Source organism: Musca domestica, unplaced genomic scaffold (genome assembly GCF_030504385.1).
Source record: "Musca domestica strain aabys unplaced genomic scaffold, Musca_domestica.polishedcontigs.V.1.1 107, whole genome shotgun sequence".
Classification (NCBI taxonomy): domain Eukaryota; kingdom Metazoa; phylum Arthropoda; class Insecta; order Diptera; family Muscidae; genus Musca; species Musca domestica.
The window spans coordinates 350,528-369,631 of record NW_026712125.1 but is presented as its reverse complement, the minus strand read 5'-3'; the positions used below and the strand labels follow the sequence as shown (position 1 = coordinate 369,631).

At 35.2% G+C, this 19,104-nt stretch overlaps 2 protein-coding genes across 4 annotated transcripts in view; one reads left to right on the top strand and one right to left on the bottom strand.

Moving 5' to 3' along the window:
- The window catches only part of LOC101901814 (galactosylgalactosylxylosylprotein 3-beta-glucuronosyltransferase P), a 157,416-nt gene that overhangs the window by 135,915 nt on the left and 2,397 nt on the right, over positions 1 to 19,104 (bottom strand). The window lies entirely within an intron of this gene.
- Positions 4,526 to 13,851, top strand: LOC131805572 (uncharacterized). The gene is made up of 2 exons (XM_059128876.1): positions 4,526 to 4,769; positions 12,180 to 13,851. The coding sequence occupies exon 2, from the start codon at positions 12,182 to 12,184 to the stop codon at positions 13,136 to 13,138; it is 957 nt and encodes a 318-aa protein (XP_058984859.1). The 5' UTR covers positions 4,526 to 4,769; positions 12,180 to 12,181; the 3' UTR covers positions 13,139 to 13,851.

Sequence of the window (19,104 nt, the reverse complement as noted above, 5' to 3'; positions counted from 1 at the left end):
TGTTCGATGCCGCAAAAACAAAACAAAAACACAATGGTTGGCATTATTTCGTCTGCGTTGAGGGCCACGAAGCAACAACAGACACCGACCGCATTTGTTTTGTAAAATGTGTTTAGCCGAAAGTTTCTGCAAAAAACAAGCAGGCAGACAGACAAACGGTCGGTCGGACACACTGACTTTGTAACAACCATCAGCTATTTCTGTTTTCGCAATTTGTATTTTTTCCTCTTTTTTTTTTAAGTTCCTCCGAACAATTCACGGTCCAATGGAAATGCTCCGGCCTGAACGTCCAACTTGCACACGCATTGACATTTGTTTCGTCATATCATCATCATCATCATCTGTTCGTGGCCTGAGAAGGAAAAGTTGCTTTCCACGTTGCGTTATTGTTGCTGTTGCTGGTTTGTGTGTGACTCATACCGAGAATGTCGCAGAGATAAACTAGGCGTCTGATGTGATGAATGTCATGCCACTCACTTGGACTTGGGTCGGAGAAATATGTGTCTGTGTGTGCATGCGAGCGTGTGTGAGTAATGAGAACAAAAAACAACAACAGCAGTACAACAGGGAAAGGGTTTGACGGAAAAAGAAATCTAAAAAAATGTGGTTATCCACTTTATCCGAAGCAACTAAAAACACCTACCTTACCTTATCCGAACCACCCAAAATGCATTATCCACTTTATCCGCAGCAAGCAAAAGCCATATCCGAACCAAATGACAGCATTATCCGCATTATCCAAACAAAATAAAATCATTATCCGTGTTATCCAAACCACCTGAAATCATTATCCCCGTTAACTAAAGAAACTAGAAACACTATTCATGTTTTCCGAACCACCCAAAAGCATTATCCACTTTATCCAAACTCAAAAAGTGCATTATCCGTTTTATCCAAATTCATAAAATGCATTATCCGAAAAATCATTATCCACGTTATCCGAACCAACTAAAAACATTAACCTTGTTATCCGACCGATCCCAAAGCATTATCCAAAACAGCTGGAATCATTATCCGCGTTATATGAACCAATTAAAAACATTATCCGAACCAATGGGAGCATTATCCACATTATCCGAACCACCTAAAAGCAATATTTTCGTTATCCGATCCAGGTAATGACATTATCCGTGTTATCCAAACCAGCTGAAATCATTATCCGTGTTATCCGAAGCAACTAAAAACATTATCCATATTACCCGACCGATCTCAAAGCATTATCCACTTTATCCGAACCCAATAAAAACATTATCCGCGTTATCGAAATCCATAAAATGCACGTAATCCACGTTATCCGAAGCAACCAAAGGTAATATCCGTGCGATCCTCATAACTCAAAGAATGCATAATCCGAGCTAAATATAGGCATTATCCACATTATCCGAACCAAATAAAAGCATTATCCATGTTTTCCGAACCACCTAACAAACATTATCCACGTTATCGGAAGCAATTAAAAACATTATTCATATTATCCGATCCACCCAAAATGGATTATCCACTTTATCCGAACCCAATAAAATCATTATTCGCCTGATCGCCAAATTCATAAAATGCATTATCCACGTTATCCGCAGCAAGCAAAAACCTTATCCACGGTATCGGAATTAACCACGGTATCCGAACCAGTGGGAGCATTATTCACATTATCCAAACCAACAGAAAGCATTATCCACATTTTCCGAACCACCTAAAAGCAATATTTTCGTTATCCATTCCAAGTAATGGCTTTATTGGTGTTATCCATACCAGCTGAAATCATTATCCGCGTTATCCGATCCAATTGAAAACATTATCCATGTTATCCGACCGACCCAAAGCATTATCCACTTTATCCAATCCCATTGAAAGAATTATCCTCATTATCCAAAGGTCGTAAATGCTTTATCCGCGTTATCTAAAGGCCGTAAATGCTTTATCCGCCTTATCCAAAGGTGGAAAATGGTTTATCCGTACTATCCAAAGGTGGAAAATGCTTTATCCACGTTGTCCAATGGTCGTAAATGCTTTATCCGCGTTATCCAAAGGTAGAAAATGTTTTATCCGCGTTATCTAAAGGTGGAAAACGTTTTATCCGCGTTATCTAAAGGCCGTAAATGCTTTATCCGCCTTATCCAAATGTGGAAAATGGTTTATCCGAATTATCCAAATTTGGTAAATGCTTAATCCGCGTTATGGAAACTTGATTAATGCATTATCCGCGTTATCCAAAGGTCGTAAATGCTTTATCCGCGTTATCTAAAGGCCGTAAATGCTTTATCCGCCTTATCCAAAGGTGGAAAATGATTTATCCGAATTATCCAAAGGTGGTAAATGCTTTATCCGCCTTATCCAAAGGCGGTAAATGCTTTATTCGCGTTATCCAAAATTGGTAAATGCTTTATCCGCATTATCTAAAGTTAGTAAATGCTTTATCCGCATTATCCAAAAGACGTAAATGCTTTATCCGCACTATCCAAATGTTCGAAAAGCTTTATCCGCATTATTCCAATAAGGTAAAAGCATTATCCGACCTATTTTATTTTAAAAAATTGTTTTTCCAAAGTTCATAAATGAATTATCCGCCTTATCCAAGTTATTAAATGTTTTATTCATATTATCCAAACATTAGCCACATTATCCAGACAAAATAAATGCTTTATCCGCATTATCCAAATGCATTAAACAAGTTATTCAAGTACTGAAAATGTATTCTCCAATTTATCCTAACAACAAAAATGCTTTATCCGTGTTATCCGCACCCGAAAAATGCATAATCCATATTATCCGCACTGCAACAAAATTGTTATCCGCTTCATGTGCACCACTTAAATGTTCTATCCGCTTTTGATAGAGCGTATTTATGTTTTATCCGCTTTATTCGAAAAAAGAAAATCTATTATCCGAACCATAGAAATGCATAAACCACGTTATCCGGAGCCATACGAATCTCCATCCACTTAATGGGAACCACATATTTACATTATCCAAGCCACATAAACGCTTTATCCGCATTATCCGAATACTGAAATGGTATTATTGAAGTTATCCAGGTATTATCGATTTTATCCAAAGTTCGAAAATACATTATCCGAGCGAAAAAAGTGCATTATTTTAATCATAAATGTTATTATCCACGTTATTCGCGTTATCCGAATAATGAAACGGGCATTATTGAAGCTATCCAGCTATTATCCATTTTATCCGAAGTTCGAAAATACATTATCCGAGCGAAAAAAGTGCATTATTTTAATCATAAAAGTTATTATCCACGTTATTCGCGTTATCCGAATAATGAAATGGGCATTATTGAAGCTATCCAGGTATTATCCATTTTATCCAAAGTTCGAAAATACATTATCCGAGCAAAAAAGTGCATTACCCGCCTTATCCGAATCATAAATTTTATTATCCACATTATCCGGACCCAAATTAATTGTTTATCCGCATTATCCGAATACTGAAATGGTATTATTGAAGCTATCCAGCTGTTCATAATATTGCTATTAATTTGCCCAACACTGTTGGTTGGGCATTTACCGGCGGCCGCATAAATGGCATCATAACAAAATGATGTAAATAATGTAAATACATACACATACACACATACATTTATGCAGCCACCGGTAAATTCCAATGCTGAATTCTAATAACTAAGCATCGTCAACAGCCAAAACAGGTTTGATGTGACGATGCAAATTTGGCAATAATCAGTTCTCATGTAATTACCGTCGCGAGCGCAAGTTTCCCCCCCGAGTGACAAGTGTCTGTGCAAAAATAAAAGGAAAAAAAACTAACAACATTTATATATTACAAAAACCAGTGAACATTGAAATACAACAAAAGGTATCAAAATTACGAAAAAACAGAATATTACAAAATTATCTATGTTAAACAAAAGCTTTCTACAAATACAATATACAACAAAAAGAATAATTGTGAAACTAATTGCTAAAACTTACCTGCTAACTTAAAACTTATAATTAAGATAAAACTTAAAACCTATTGAATTACAAACTAAATATAATTATCTAAATAAAGCAAATCTTATGAACTAGTGAAAACTTAAAACTATTTTATATCTAAAATTGCACTACCCCAAAATCCAAATAAAAGAACTAAAAATTAAAAGAAAAATATTTCTTATAATTTAAGAAGGCTCAAGGCAAAAAAGGTAAGCCTAAAAACATTTGGTCCTCCAGAGCCGGATCAAAAAGTGAAAGTTTTTTAAATAATTAAAAACAAAAAAGAACAATTTGTGAGTGGACGCATAAAAGAACAGTGAGAAAAAAGAACAGTGAAATAGAAAAAAATACAGTGGGGTTCAAAAATAAGTGCAAAGTTTAAAAAGAGTTGAAAAAAAAAAAATAATTAACAAAAAATAGACTTTACACAGTGCAACAAAAAGTAAAGTTACACAGTGCTACAAGAAAATAAATAAATTTTTAAAATTTTAGAAAAATTAAATTTTTTCTTCAATTTTAAAAAAGAAAAATAAAAAAATTTTTTCAACAAATTAACAAGAAGAAGTTGAAGTGACATTAATTTTTTATACAAGAAGAAAAGTGACATTAATTTTTTTATACAAAAAGAAGAGTGACATAAAAAAAAGTGACATTAAAGATTAATTTACCCAAAAAGACAATAGAAAGTGATACAAAAGAGACAATATACAGTGACACAGAGAGCAACAACAAGGAAAATTGTGGAACCAGCAGCAAGGAGAGACGGACGGACACACGCAGCACAACAACACCAACAACAACCGAGACCCAAAACCCAAAATCAAAGTGAGTACTCGTTTAAATTTCTTTTTTGACACAAAAGGGCATTTCGGGAGCAGGCAAATCTTCAATATTTGCATTGACCCGCATATTCCCATAATTTGCAATAACACTTTGACCCATATTCAAAGCTGCTAGTTGCCCACTTAGACACTGTGACGGAAAATTTCCCAATTTGGAGCCATTTTTGTGGACGGACATTTGGCTATTGACCCGAAGGAAAAAAGCGGACAGACACATATTTTTTTCAAAAATAGCGGGAATTTTCAGCCATAAATAACTATATATATACTAAAAATCTTGGAATTTTCTGAACGTGGAGTTCAGGTAAATACATAAGCGCCATATTGACACAAATACATAAGCTTTGAACTTTGGAAAATTGGCGTCACCAAACTTGGCAAATATATAAACGCCATATTGCAAAAAGTATATACAATTTTTTGGAAACAAAGCGTCACTTGCAAAATATAGTCGCCATATTTTTTGGAAATATTTGGCGCCTATCGATAACATAAAGAAGTAAATAACAACCGTTTAAAAAAAAAAAAATAGCGTCTGGTGGACAGACAAAAAATAACCTAAATTTTTTTTGAAAATTTTGGAAACCAAGCAAGCGTCTGGTGGACAGACACACATGTGATACAAAACCTACAAATTTTTTTTGAAATTTTTGAAAAAAAAAAAAAAAAAAAAAAAAAATTATTGGCAAAAAAGCAAGCGTCTGGTGGACAGACATACATTTGAAACTTAAACTACAAATTTTTTTGAAATTTTGGAGAACAAATTTTATATCGGAGTCTGGTGGACAGACATAAAATCGATCCCATATATTTACAATTTTTATTTTTATTCTAATTTTAACCCTTTTTCCCATTTAGCACAATATCTATTGCTCTAAGGAGCTTAAAAATTTTTCTGTGACCCAAAATTAATTTCTTGCATTTTTCGCAGAAATATTTTGCTGGTAAACTTTTTTGATTTTGTGACACATTACACGACTTTTTGGGAAAAATTTCTTCCTTGGATTTTTTTTTGCAATTTCTTGAATTTTTCTGCAATTCCTTGAAATTTATGCTGAAAATATTTGGATTTTGACCCAAATTATTTTCTTTTGAAATATTTTGCTGGGACATAAAATTTTCCGCTGAAATATCTGGACCTTGACCCAAATCAATTTTTTTGGAAATTTTTGCTCAAATTTTTGGATTTTTGACCCAAATTATTTGTTTGAAATATTTCTGCTGAAATATTTGGATTTATACATACATAATTTTCTCTAACTCTCGTTGCGAATTTTATCGAAAAATTTGGCGAATTTAGAAAATTTGTTGAATCAGACAAATTTTCACAGCAATAATCAAAGTTATTGGCTTTTATAAAATAAAATCCTCCTGTCATAGGATATTAAGCGATTTTAAGTAAAAATTTTGAAACTTTTGTTCGACAACCCAACACACATTTTTACGTCGTTGAAAATATTTTTGGATTTTCTGGAATTTTTTTTGGAATTTTCAACTTCTCTTTGATTATCAAACTAGACTCTCGTTGTTTTTTGAAAAAAAAAAATCGTTTATTGTAACAATACATCTCTGGTAATTTCTGTTTTTGCAATTCTTGTTTCCACAATTTTGTTACAAAAAAAAAAAAAAAAACTTTTGGATTATTTGTCGATTTGCAAAAATAAAATCCTCCTGTAAGGGGACTTTAAGAGATTTTATTTTCTTTTTCGGCTTCTTTTGGCAAAAAATTGACCCTTTGGCAACCCAACAAACAATTTTTAATCAAATCAAACCGGCGTCAAATACAAAGAAAATTGTTGAAATTTTTCAAATATTTTGAAACTTTTGGGAAGAAAACGAAATATAATTCGAACCAAACCAATAATTGAACATAGATTTCGTTGATCAAATTGAAGAAGATAGCTTATCCTTATTTTTTAAAAATAAAAATCTGGATAAAAGTTTGAATCTTATTCCAAGTCAATCCTTTTCATTGGGTTACCTTTCATTTTTGCAACACAACAAAATTTCGGTAAAGGTTAATACTCAGGCATCAAAATGGATAAGACCCTAAGCGAAAAATTCGCAAACTGCGTCAACGATCTTCAGGATTATATTTCAATTTTTTCAATAACCAAACCGGATGACACGGTTCATACTTTGGAGACAACACGTATGGAGTTGGATTCTGCATGGGACCAGGTCAAAAGGGCATATTTAGACTGCCGTGATTATGTTCCAGAGGAAGGAGGAAAAACCATCGACAAAAATAAACTGAGGAAACATTATATGGATACCATGGGATCATATAAACAGGCGCTGAGTTCAATAAATGGACAAATTCAAAATATTTTGGATGAAAAGGCACAGGAAAAAATGAAAAGAGAGTCAGAGATATCACAACAAGGAAGGGAAGTGGATTTTACTAATGTATCGCGGCTACCTCCATGCGATACCGACACATTTAAAGGTGGTTATAGAGAATGGCCAACTTTCAGAGATCTATTTTCGGCAATTTACATAAACAATTCAAAATTAAGCAATGTCGAAAAATTATTCCATTTAACGCAGAAGACCGCAGGAGAAGCTAGAGAAATTATTTCGCATGTCCCACTAACAAATGATGGATTTACATTAGCATGGAAAAATCTCATAGATCGTTACGAGAATAAACGGATGCAAATTAATGAAGAAATCAAGACACTTTTTAATCTACCTGGAGTTTCTACAGAATCAAGTCACACAATTCAAAAACTACAACGCACGGTAAATAGCTGCATTCAGACACTGGGGATGCTTGATGTCGATGTTAAAGGATGGGATCCGATTTTAATATACATTTGTTCAACAAAATTACCTAGAGGCTTTTTAGAAGAATTCGAGAACTCATTAAGCGATTGCAAACAGATTCCAAAATGGAAACAGTTTGACGCTTTCTTAACAAACAAATTCAAAACTTTGGAATCAGTTGGAAATATAAAGCCCTCTATATCGAAATTTGCTCAACAAAAACCAACTAACAATCAAACGCCTAGATTTTTGAAAACATTTCAAACAAATGTCTCAAGAAATACAAACAATTTTGGAGGAAGACCTACTACTGTATCACAACCTCAACAAAATAAACCAAAAAATACTCAAACATGTCAAGTCTGCAAATCAAATCATTTCATTAGAGATTGCAGCGAATTTTTGAAAAAGAGTGTGAATGACAGAATTCACATCGTGAAAACATCACACATATGCTACAATTGCTTGTCATCAAATCACGGAGTAAAGGATTGCAAAAGTCGCTTTGGCTGCCGGATTTGTACTATGCGACACAATACTTTGTTACATAAGGGAACGGAAACCCAAACAACAAATACATACCTAGCTCGAGTGGAAGCACAACCTAGTACTAGTGCTGCCGCTCTTACAAATCAAATACAGTCCACTACAAACCTAGAACCAACTACTATTACTACTTTGACCCTCCAAGATAAGCAAATTTGTGAGCGACAATCTGGAGGAACACTACTTTTTACAGCAATAGTACAAATTGAAACCAAAGGACAACTTTACGATGCCCGAGCTCTAATAGACTCAGGATCACAATCCACATTTATTTCTGAAAAGATGAAAAACTTTTTGAAGTTACCTACACGGAACAACTTAGTTCATGTCACTGGCTTAAGTCAATTTGTTTCTGAGACTTCAACGAAATCTTGCTTGTTTACTATGAGATCCAAATACGACCCTAGCTTTAAACTGGAAGTCTGGGCTCCAGTTTTAAAGAACTTACCTACAAATTTGCCACCGCAAAACTTAGATGAATCACAACTTCGAGATGTAACAGCATTAGAACTGGCTGACCCGAAATTTTACGTCAGTCAACCAATCGATTTACTTATTGGAATGGACATTGGACCATTAATATTCACAATTGGAACTCCAATGAAAACATTTGGATCAATTTTAACACAAAAAACCAAATTTGGATGGATAGTTGGAGGACCCATACCAGGAAGCACCCTTCAACGAAAACAAATATCACTTCTAAATACAACTTCAATAGAAAAAGTACTTACACGTTTTTGGGAGGTGGAAGAGACCCCTAAAAAAGTTTTACGGTCAGAAGAAGACCAATTTTGCGAACAAAACTACACTGAAACAACAATACGAAACAAGGATGGAAGATATGTGGTGACTCTCCCATTCAAAAAATGCGAAGAATTGGGGAATTCCCGAAACATCGCCCTAGCTCAATTCTACAGAATGGAGAAAAAACTTATGAAAACACCTGAGATCAAAGAACAATATGATGCCTCAATTCTTGAATACTTAGAACTTGGTCATATGAGGAAAATCAATCCGAATGAAATAGATAAAATGCCAAATTATTATCTACCACATCACGCTGTGATAAAACCCGATCGACTCACGACGAAGTTAAGAGTCGTATTTAACGCTTCTTGTCCTTCATCAAACAAAACAAGTCTCAATGACCTACTATATCCTGGACCCATTCTTCAACAGGATTTGGTATTGCAAATTTTAAAATGGAGATTCTTCAAATATGCCTTCAATGCAGATATAACAAAGATGTATCGACAGATACTTTTGGATTCAAAGCAAACAAAATATCAACGAATTCTCTTTAGACAGTCTCCTGAAAACCCAGTAGAGGATTATGAGCTGCTAACAGTTACATTTGGAGTTAACTGCGCACCATATTTAGCATTGAGAACTCTTCTCAAACTAGCAGAAGATATAAAAGAATTATACCCTAGAGCCGCAAATATAATTTTGAATAATTTGTATGTTGATGATGTATTAGCTGGCGGCCACACTGAGGATGAATCAATAAAAGCTCGAAAGGAATTAACTGACGCTTTAGACTCTGCCGGTTTTACACTAATGAAATGGGCGTCAAATAATCACAAAATAATACAAGATATTCCACATGAACATTTACTACCACTCAATTGGCTAGACATTTCCGAAGATGCTTCTACTAAGACCCTTGGAATTCGATGGAATATCTCAGGCGATTATTTTTCTTTCACACCACCTTCTATGGAAAATAAAAATATATCCTCAAAAAGAGAAGTTTTATCAACGATAGCCAAATTGTTTGACCCATGTGGATGGCTGGCACCGGTGGTTGTTGTAGCTAAGCTAATAATGCAACAAATCTGGCTAGACAAAATTGACTGGGATGATCAATTAAAACCAATAACTCAAATGAACTGGAACAATTTTGTCAAAAATAGCAAAGATATTGAATATCTCAGAGTTCCTCGATGGATTCAATACACGCTAGATGGTTCTGTAGAGATTCACGGATTTTGTGACGCGTCGGAAAGCGCGTATGGAGCCACTCTATATATTAGAGTGGAAAATACTGACCATACCGCACATACATTCTTACTAGCAGCAAAAACTCGTGTCGCTCCAATTAAAAAACTGTCAATACCCAGACTCGAGTTATGCGGGGCAGTATTACTCTCCAAGTTAGCAAAATCCATTGTTAATAGCCTACAAATATCAAAATATTCGACACAATTTTGGACCGATTCTACCATCGTCTTAGCATGGTTAAAAAAGCCTCCTTGTCACTGGAGCACATTTGTTGGAAATAGAGTCTCGGAAATTTCTGATAATGTTGGACAAGAAAATTGGAGACATGTCGATTCGGAAAATAATCCAGCTGATGTTGCGAGCCGTGGATGTTCACCCGCCGAGCTAAAGACCAATGAACTCTGGTGGCAGGGACCTCAATGGCTCAGAATGCCAGAAGACCGTTGGCCAACACAAGATATCCCACAAGACACAAACGCCGAAGCCAAAACGGCAAAAGTCATGACTCTTTTCGCGGAAAGAGATGACCCTTTAAAAAATTTCTCCTCTTTATCTAAAGTTTATCGATCATACGCATATGCTCTAAGACTCTGGAAAAATACTGGAGCAAATAGGCAACATCTTCGCACGTCATCACAAGACCTTACAGCAGCCGAAATCCAAGATGGAAAACGATCTTGCATAATTCGTACCCAGAAATTCGTATATGCCGAAGAATACAACTCACTTATGAAAAAGACTCAAATTTCTCCTTCAAGTCCTCTATTGACACTCAACCCGTTTCTAGACTCAAAGGGTATTATTAGAGCAAATGGCAGATTGGTACAATCGCCAGCCCTTACATATAGCGAACGTCATCCAATAATACTACCACATGGCGCAAAGCTTAGCAAATTGTTAGTCGAATTCACTCATAAGATCACCTTGCACGGTGGTAATCAATTAATGACCCGAGTATTAAGGTCCGAATTCTGGATATTTGGACTCAAATCGCTAATCAAACAAACCATACGAAAATGTCGAATCTGCTTAATTCACAAAAAACAAACCCAAACTCAAATAATGGCTTCGCTACCACCCGAACGTACTTTTCTCTCTCGACCCTTTACAAACACAGGGGTAGATTTCGCAGGACCCTTTAACATTAAAAGTTATTCAGGAAGAGCCTGCTTTATTACAAAAGGCTATGTGTGCCTGTTTGTTTGTTTCGCCACGAAGGCTATACATTTAGAACCCACAAGCGATTTGTCGACATATGCCTTTCTTGCAGCTTTTTCTAGGTTCATAAGTCGGCGAGGTTGTCCATCTTGTATATTTTCTGACAACGGAACTAACTTTGTAGGAGCGGTTGATCTATTAAAGCGAGATCGATTAGCTTTCATGAAGAATATTCAAAATAGCACTATTCAAAACAACTTCACTCAAAATCTTACTTGGAAATTTATTCCTCCTGGTGCTCCGCACATGGGCGGCTTGTGGGAAGCTGGTGTTAAATCATTTAAAATTCATTTACGAAAAAGCATCCCAAAAATGAATTTCACTTTTGAAGAATTTACAACTATTTTAGCAAGAATTGAAGGCTGTCTTAATTCGCGACCCTTAAGTCCTGCTAGCGATGACCCAAATGACCTTTCCCCTTTGACTCCTGGCCATTTCTTAATAGGAACATCTATCCTTACCCCAGCTGAACCAGACATTTCAGATACAGATCTAAGCTTAGTCAATCGTTGGAAAAGACTCAAAGTTATTTCTCAATATTTTTGCAACAGGTGGAAATTAGAATATCTTCACGAACTTCACAGAAGAACTAAGTGGAAATATGAAAAAGAGAATATCAAAGAGGGAGATTTAGTTGTCGTAAAAGATGATAGATTGGCTCCGCATGAATGGAAGTTAGGTCGTATCGAAAAAACGTATCCAGGCAGTGATCAAAATACCAGGGTTGTAGACATACGGACGGCAAGTGGCAACATTAGCAGACCCATAACAAAAATTGTCAAATTGTTTTCCGACTGACTAGTCGGATTCACACCCAAAAAAGAATTTAGTACTCGCCTTCATTTTCTTTCAGATATGGCCGCTTACTTGCCCAACCAGGACTACCGTCTGGACGATCGCAGCCGTAGCCCAGCCTCATCTGCCCGTCCTACAGCAAGAAGCGCCAACAGACCCTTACGGCCAATCCAACGTCCCAGTTCCACATCCCCTGAAAGACGTCAACGAAGTCGATCCGATGCAAGACCCCGCCAACGCCAAGAAAGACCAAGCTACTGGCAATATTCATGTGGACTATGCCAAGAAGACCATGCCCTCAGTGCCTGTGAGAGGTTCCGCCGGCAGACGCCCTTTCAGCGGTATGAGACCGTGGAGCGTCGGGGGTATTGCCGAAATTGCCTGGCGAGAAGTCATTTGGCCCCCGACTGCCCGTCTTTAACTGGTTGCCGGAGATGCAACTACCGGCACCATACCCTATTGCACGGGGCGTCTCAATTGGAAGAGGTATCCCTAAATATAGAAGCCGTCACCACCCCAGCTTTCGCGTGGGACTTAGTATTTGTACCGACGGCTATGGTACGCATAACGGCCGAGGGTATGGAGGGTTTCAGCATGTTGCGGGCCATAGTTAGCCAATCGGCGACGATGTCCAAGATCTCATATGCAGCGTTCCGTCGCCTGGGTCTGCAGTCGCGAGAGTACAAAGGGGAGCGATTCACCACCTTCACAGTTTCGCCCCGCCGCACGAACAGTACTTGGAGTCTGAAGGTAAATGCCGTAATTATCGAAGATCTCCCAAGACGCATTTACTCGGACCCAATACTTGAAGACCCCACTAGATGCTTCACGAGCTACGCCTTAGCTGACCCTGATCCCAGAGGAAATAGTCCGATCGATGTGGAACTGGGAGCGGACACGTACTCCGCCATAAGGAAAGATGGGTGTACAGCAGCTGGAATTGGAGATGTCCTGGCCTACAACACACAACTGGGCTACGTGTTTGCTGGGCCAATCAAGAACATGCCGAGGAACTGAAGACCGAAGATCCTTATGGTATATTAGAAATGAATACTTACACTTGTCATTCGGGGCCCAGAAAATGTTCATAATATTGCTATTAATTTGCCCAACACTGTTGGTTGGGCATTTACCGGCGGCCGCATAAATGGCATCATAACAAAATGATGTAAATAATGTAAATACATACACATACACACATACATTTATGCAGCCACCGGTAAATTCCAATGCTGAATTCTAATAACTAAGCATCGTCAACAGCCAAAACAGGTTTGATGTGACGATGCAAATTTGGCAATAATCAGTTCTCATGTAATTACCGTCGCGAGCGCAAGTTTCCCCCCCGAGTGACAAGTGTCTGTGCAAAAATAAAAGGAAAAAAAACTAACAACATTTATATATTACAAAAACCAGTGAACATTGAAATACAACAAAAGGTATCAAAATTACGAAAAAACAGAATATTACAAAATTATCTATGTTAAACAAAAGCTTTCTACAAATACAATATACAACAAAAAGAATAATTGTGAAACTAATTGCTAAAACTTACCTGCTAACTTAAAACTTATAATTAAGATAAAACTTAAAACCTATTGAATTACAAACTAAATATAATTATCTAAATAAAGCAAATCTTATGAACTAGTGAAAACTTAAAACTATTTTATATCTAAAATTGCACTACCCCAAAATCCAAATAAAAGAACTAAAAATTAAAAGAAAAATATTTCTTATAATTTAAGAAGGCTCAAGGCAAAAAAGGTAAGCCTAAAAACACCAGCTATTATCCATTTTATCCAAAGTCGAAAATACATTATCCGAGCGGAAAAAGTGCATTATTTTAATCATAAATGTTATTATCCACTTTATTCGCGTTATCAGAATAACGAAAAGGGCATTATTGAAGCTATCCAGGTTTTATCCATTTTATCCAAAGTTCGAAAATACATTATCCGAGCGAAAAAAAAATGGATTACCCGCCTTATCCGAATCATAATTTTTTTTTTCACATTATTCGGACCCAAATTAATTGTTTATCCGCATTATCCGAATACTGAAATGGTATTATTGAAGTTATCCAGGTATTATCCATTTTATCCAGATCTCAAAAATGCTTTACCGACATCAGAAATTTTATTCTAAACCGTATCCGAACCATAGAATTTATTATCTAAATTATACTAACGCCGTAAATGTATTATCCCCATTATTCGGATCACATAAATTTTTTAGGTGCCTTATAAAAAATCAAGTAAATACATTATCAGCCTTATCTAAGTTCAATAAAAAAATTTATTAATTAATTTAGCCCAGACATCGAACATATCTGATCCAAATGTCGAAAATGATAGGCAATATTAAATTCTGGTAATCTCTAATCAATCATTATCCAAGTGGTTATCAATTTTATCCAGATCTCGAAAATGCTTTACCGACATCAGAAATTTTATTCTAAACCCTATCCGAACCATAGAATTTATTATCTAAATTATACGAATGCCATAAATGTATTATCCCCATTATTCGGATCACATAAGTGTTTTAGGCGCCCTATAAAAATTAAGTAAATGCATTATCAGCCTTATCTAAGTTCAATAAAAAAATATTATTAATTAATTTAGCCCAGACATCAAAAATTTCTTATCAATATTATCCAAATGTCGTAAATGATAAGCAATATTAAATTCTGGTAATCTCTTGAAGGTTTATTTTTTCATGTCAACCCATCCCAAAATTCCCTTCATGTAATTTAAGCACTTGTTATTTAAATTAAATTTTTTATATAAAAAAAAATTTTATATCAAAAAGAAAAAAATAATTAGCCCAGTTTTTGTTTTCATTATTCATGAAATATGAGCCATAAATGGTTGTAATGCAATAAACATATTAACTTGGCTGACTATTTCAGGTTTTTGATTTGTGTTTTACGGCTACAATGAGACTGAGCAGCAGCAACAAAAAAACCATTGGATTTTCACTATTTTTTTTAAATTTGCCAAAAAGGCAGTTTTGTTGTGCTCCGGTTTTTTTTTTTTTTTGTTATGAATTTTACCTCTTTGACAGTCTCAACTCTACCATTTCCATTTGCAGTAACAGAAATAAAAAAATAAATAAATTATAAATAAAAAAGAACACCTTTCTGCCTGCACCAAAAAGCATTTTTATGCTCCACTAAAATTCTATGTGAAAAGCAAAAAAAAAAATTGGCAAAATTCGCAAAAAAGTATGCCTTTTATATAAAAAATAAAAACACAAAACATTGAATTTTTGTTTACAAACATATGGGTGTGCACAAACACACGCATTCACACTCACACACCAGCTAAATTCCCCACCAACCCAGGCGAGCAACATTAAATGCCTTACCTCCCATTGCCACCCAACGAAACTCAACTCCCTCCCACCACACACACACATTTGTTGCTATGCATAACAGAGTGTTTTTTTGGGAGAAGTTGCCGTAAAGAGAAAGCCCAAATCCCATTTGGGAGGGAAAAAGAGAAAGAGTGAGTGAGAGCCAAGGGAAGAGTATGATGGCTTGCCAATGCAAGGGTGTTGATAGTAATCATGTTATGCTTATTTCCCCCAAAGCAACACCATATTCACTCTCTCGCTCTCCCCCCATTATTGCTCTTCCTTCATGCATATAGGGAGCCAACAAATGCTCTTACTCTTTATTTTCATCAAGATTCCTGCCGAAAAAGTAGAGTTTAATGTTTTTTTGTTTTTATTTTCTCTCCCCTTTGAAATAACTAAACGGTTATATTGTCTGTAGTAACAACAACTTGTCGGAACAAAATACAAAATAAAAACAATAACAACAAAGCAGATATATGAGTTTGGTGATTACTCTCACTCCTTGGTAACATTTGGGGGGTTGTAGGTTTGTTATTAGCCGAAATGTGTGCGTGTACGGGTCGTAAGGTGTTGCCCCCACTGTTACCACAGTAATGACGATGATGATGATGGTGATAAGGAAGCCAAGTTATATGGAGGGTTACTGATTGTCTGCCTGGCGGGCTCAAGCCGTCTAACAAGGGTGTCTAAATAACAACAACAGGCACATTTGTAGCCAGACCAAAATATTGTTTAATTACTGTTTTTGTTGTTGTTATTTTGTTGCTGCGGCCAAAAAAAATAAAAAAACAAACAAGCAAACACAGCAGGTGTTGGTTTGGGGTGTTAAGTGGATGGAGAGGTGGGGAAGAGGTGTGTAAACGTTACTACAGTTAGAGGGAGTTTGAAATATTATTTTGGAAGAGGGAGAGAGAGAAGAGAAATTGATGCTCAATGCTGGTTGGTTTCAAAAATGATGGGAAAACTCAAATAAAAAATGGATTTTGAGGAATGTTTATTTTCAGAAATTTAAAAATATATTTAAATATTTAAAAAATATTAAGAGTAATATTTAAAACATTTTTTAAGAGGGAATTTAAAATATAATTTTGGAAAAGGAGAGAGATAGAAAAGAGAAATTAATGCTCAATGCTGGTTGGTTGCAAAAATTATGGGGAAATGGCAAAAAATTGGATTTTTGAGGAATGTTTTTCAAGAGCCAAATGAAATATTTTCAAAAAATTAAAAAAAATATTTAAAATTTTTTAAAGAGGGAATTTGAAATATTATTTTGGAAGAGGGAGGGAGGGAGAGAGAAGAGAAATTTATGCTCAATGCAGGTTGGTTTCAAAAATGATAGGAAAAACCCAAATAAAAGATTGATTTTTGAGGTATGTTTTTCAAGAGCCCAATGAAAAAATTTCAGAAATTAAAAAAAAAAAAATTTAATTTTTTAAGTGGGAATTTGAAATATTATTTTGGAAAAGGGAGAGAGATAGAAAAGAGAAATTGATTTTCGATGCTGGTTGGTTGCAAAAATTATGGAGAAACGCCAAAATAATTGGATTTTTGAGGAATGTTTTTCAAAAGCCAAAATTAAAGTTTTCAGAAATTAGAAAAAAATGAAATTTTTCACGAGGGAGTTTGAAATAATGTTTTGGATACAGGTTGTTTCAAAAATTGATAGAAAACTTCAAAAAATTGGATTTTGTGGAATGTTTTTCAAGAGCCAAATGAAATATTTTCAAAAATTCGGAAAAAATATTTAAAATTTTTTAAAGAGTGAGTTTGGAAATTTTTTTTAGAAAAGGGAATGAGGGAGGGGAGAATAATTGATGCTCGATGCAGGTAAGTTTCAAAAATGATGGGGAAACCCCAAAAAAATTTAATTTTGGAGGATTGTTTTTCAAGACTAAAGTGAAATATTTTCAGAAATTAGAAAAAAAATTGAAAATTTTCACGAGTGAGTCTGAAATATTGTTTTGGAGGAAGGAAGAGAGATATAGAGGAGAGAAATTGATGTAGGTTGTTTAAAAAAATTATGGTAGATCCTACAAATAGATGGAAATTTGAGGAATGTTCTTCAAGAGTCAAATAAAATATTTTCAGGAACTAAAAAAAAATAAAAAAAAAATACAAATTCCAAAAATATTTAAAAAAAAATTAGAAAAAAATCAAGACTTAAGTCAATCTCATTTTCACATCTGCTCTCTGGCTGAGAGAAATATTTAGATATACCGAGTTTGCAAGGAATCGCTGACTAGTTTCGCAAGCTATGAGAGATGTAAGTACTGAAAATAGTGACAATTTGTGGGAGGGGTACCAGAAGGGGTGGACCGATATCGACCATTTTCACAACAGATATTGCGTTAGTGAAAATATTGGAATATGTGAAGTTTGGAATGAAATGGGTGTTTATTTCGCATTTTATGAGCGTTTTTGTTTAACCAAATTTTAACCCCTTTATGGGGGAGATACCAGAAGGAGTGGACCGATATCTACCATTTTCACAACAGATCTTGTATTAATAGAAATATTAAGAGGTATGAAATTTGAAAGAAATCAGGTGCTTATTTTGCGTTTTATGATCGTTTTAATTATTCAAAATTTCAAACCCTTTGTGGGGGAGGTACCAGAAAGGATAGACCGATACGCATCATCTTTACACCAAAATTTAGTGATAACAGATATATTGAGATCTGCGAAGTTTGAACAGAATCTGATAATTATTTCGCATTTTATGATCGTTTCAATTATTCAAAATGTTGACCCCTTTGTGGGGGAGGTACCAGAAGGGGTGGGCGAATATATCCCATCTTCACAATAGATCTTGTATTGATAGAAATATTGATATGCGTGGAACTTGAAGAGAGTCGGATGCTAATTTCGTACTTTATGATCGTTTTAATTATTCAAAATTTCAAACCCTTTGTGGGGGAGGTACCAGAAGGGGTGGGTCGATATCTACCATTTTCACAACAGATCTTGTATTAATAGAAATATTAAGATGTGTGGAATTTGAAAGAAATCGGAAGCTTATTTTGCGTTTTATGAGCTCTTTGGTTATTCAAAATTTTGAGCCCTTTGTGGGGGAAGTACCAGAAGGGATAGATCGATAGATATCATCTTCACATAAAATCATGTGTTAATAGAGATATTGAGATATGCGAAGTTTGAGAAGAATCGAAATCTTATTCCGCATTTTATTATAATTTTAATTATTCAAAATGTTGACCCCTTTGTGGGGGAGGTATCAGAAGGGATGGTCAGATATATTCCATATTCATACCTAATCTTGTGTTCATAGAAATATTGGAATGTGCCGAGTTTGAAAGGAATCGGATGTTCATTTTGTATTTTATGAGCTTCATAGTTATTCACAATTTTAACCCCTTTGTGGGGGAGGTACCAAAAGGAGTGGTCCGTTCTATCCGTTCTTCATGCCAGATCTTGTCTTGCTAGAAATGTTGAGATGTGCAAAATTTGAAGACAATCGGACTCATGTTTCATATTTTATAAGAGTTATAATTATTAAAAAAATTAACCCTTTGTGGGGAAGATGCTTGAAGTAGTGAACCGATGTCGTCCATTTTTGCACCTCACCTACAACTAATAAAAATATTAGAATTTCCAAAGTTTAC

Excerpts from the sequence above, each read along its gene's own strand:
- LOC131805572 (XM_059128876.1), top strand. The coding sequence starts at position 12,182 with ATGGCCGCTTACTTGCCCAACCAGGACTACCGTCTGGACGATCGCAGC.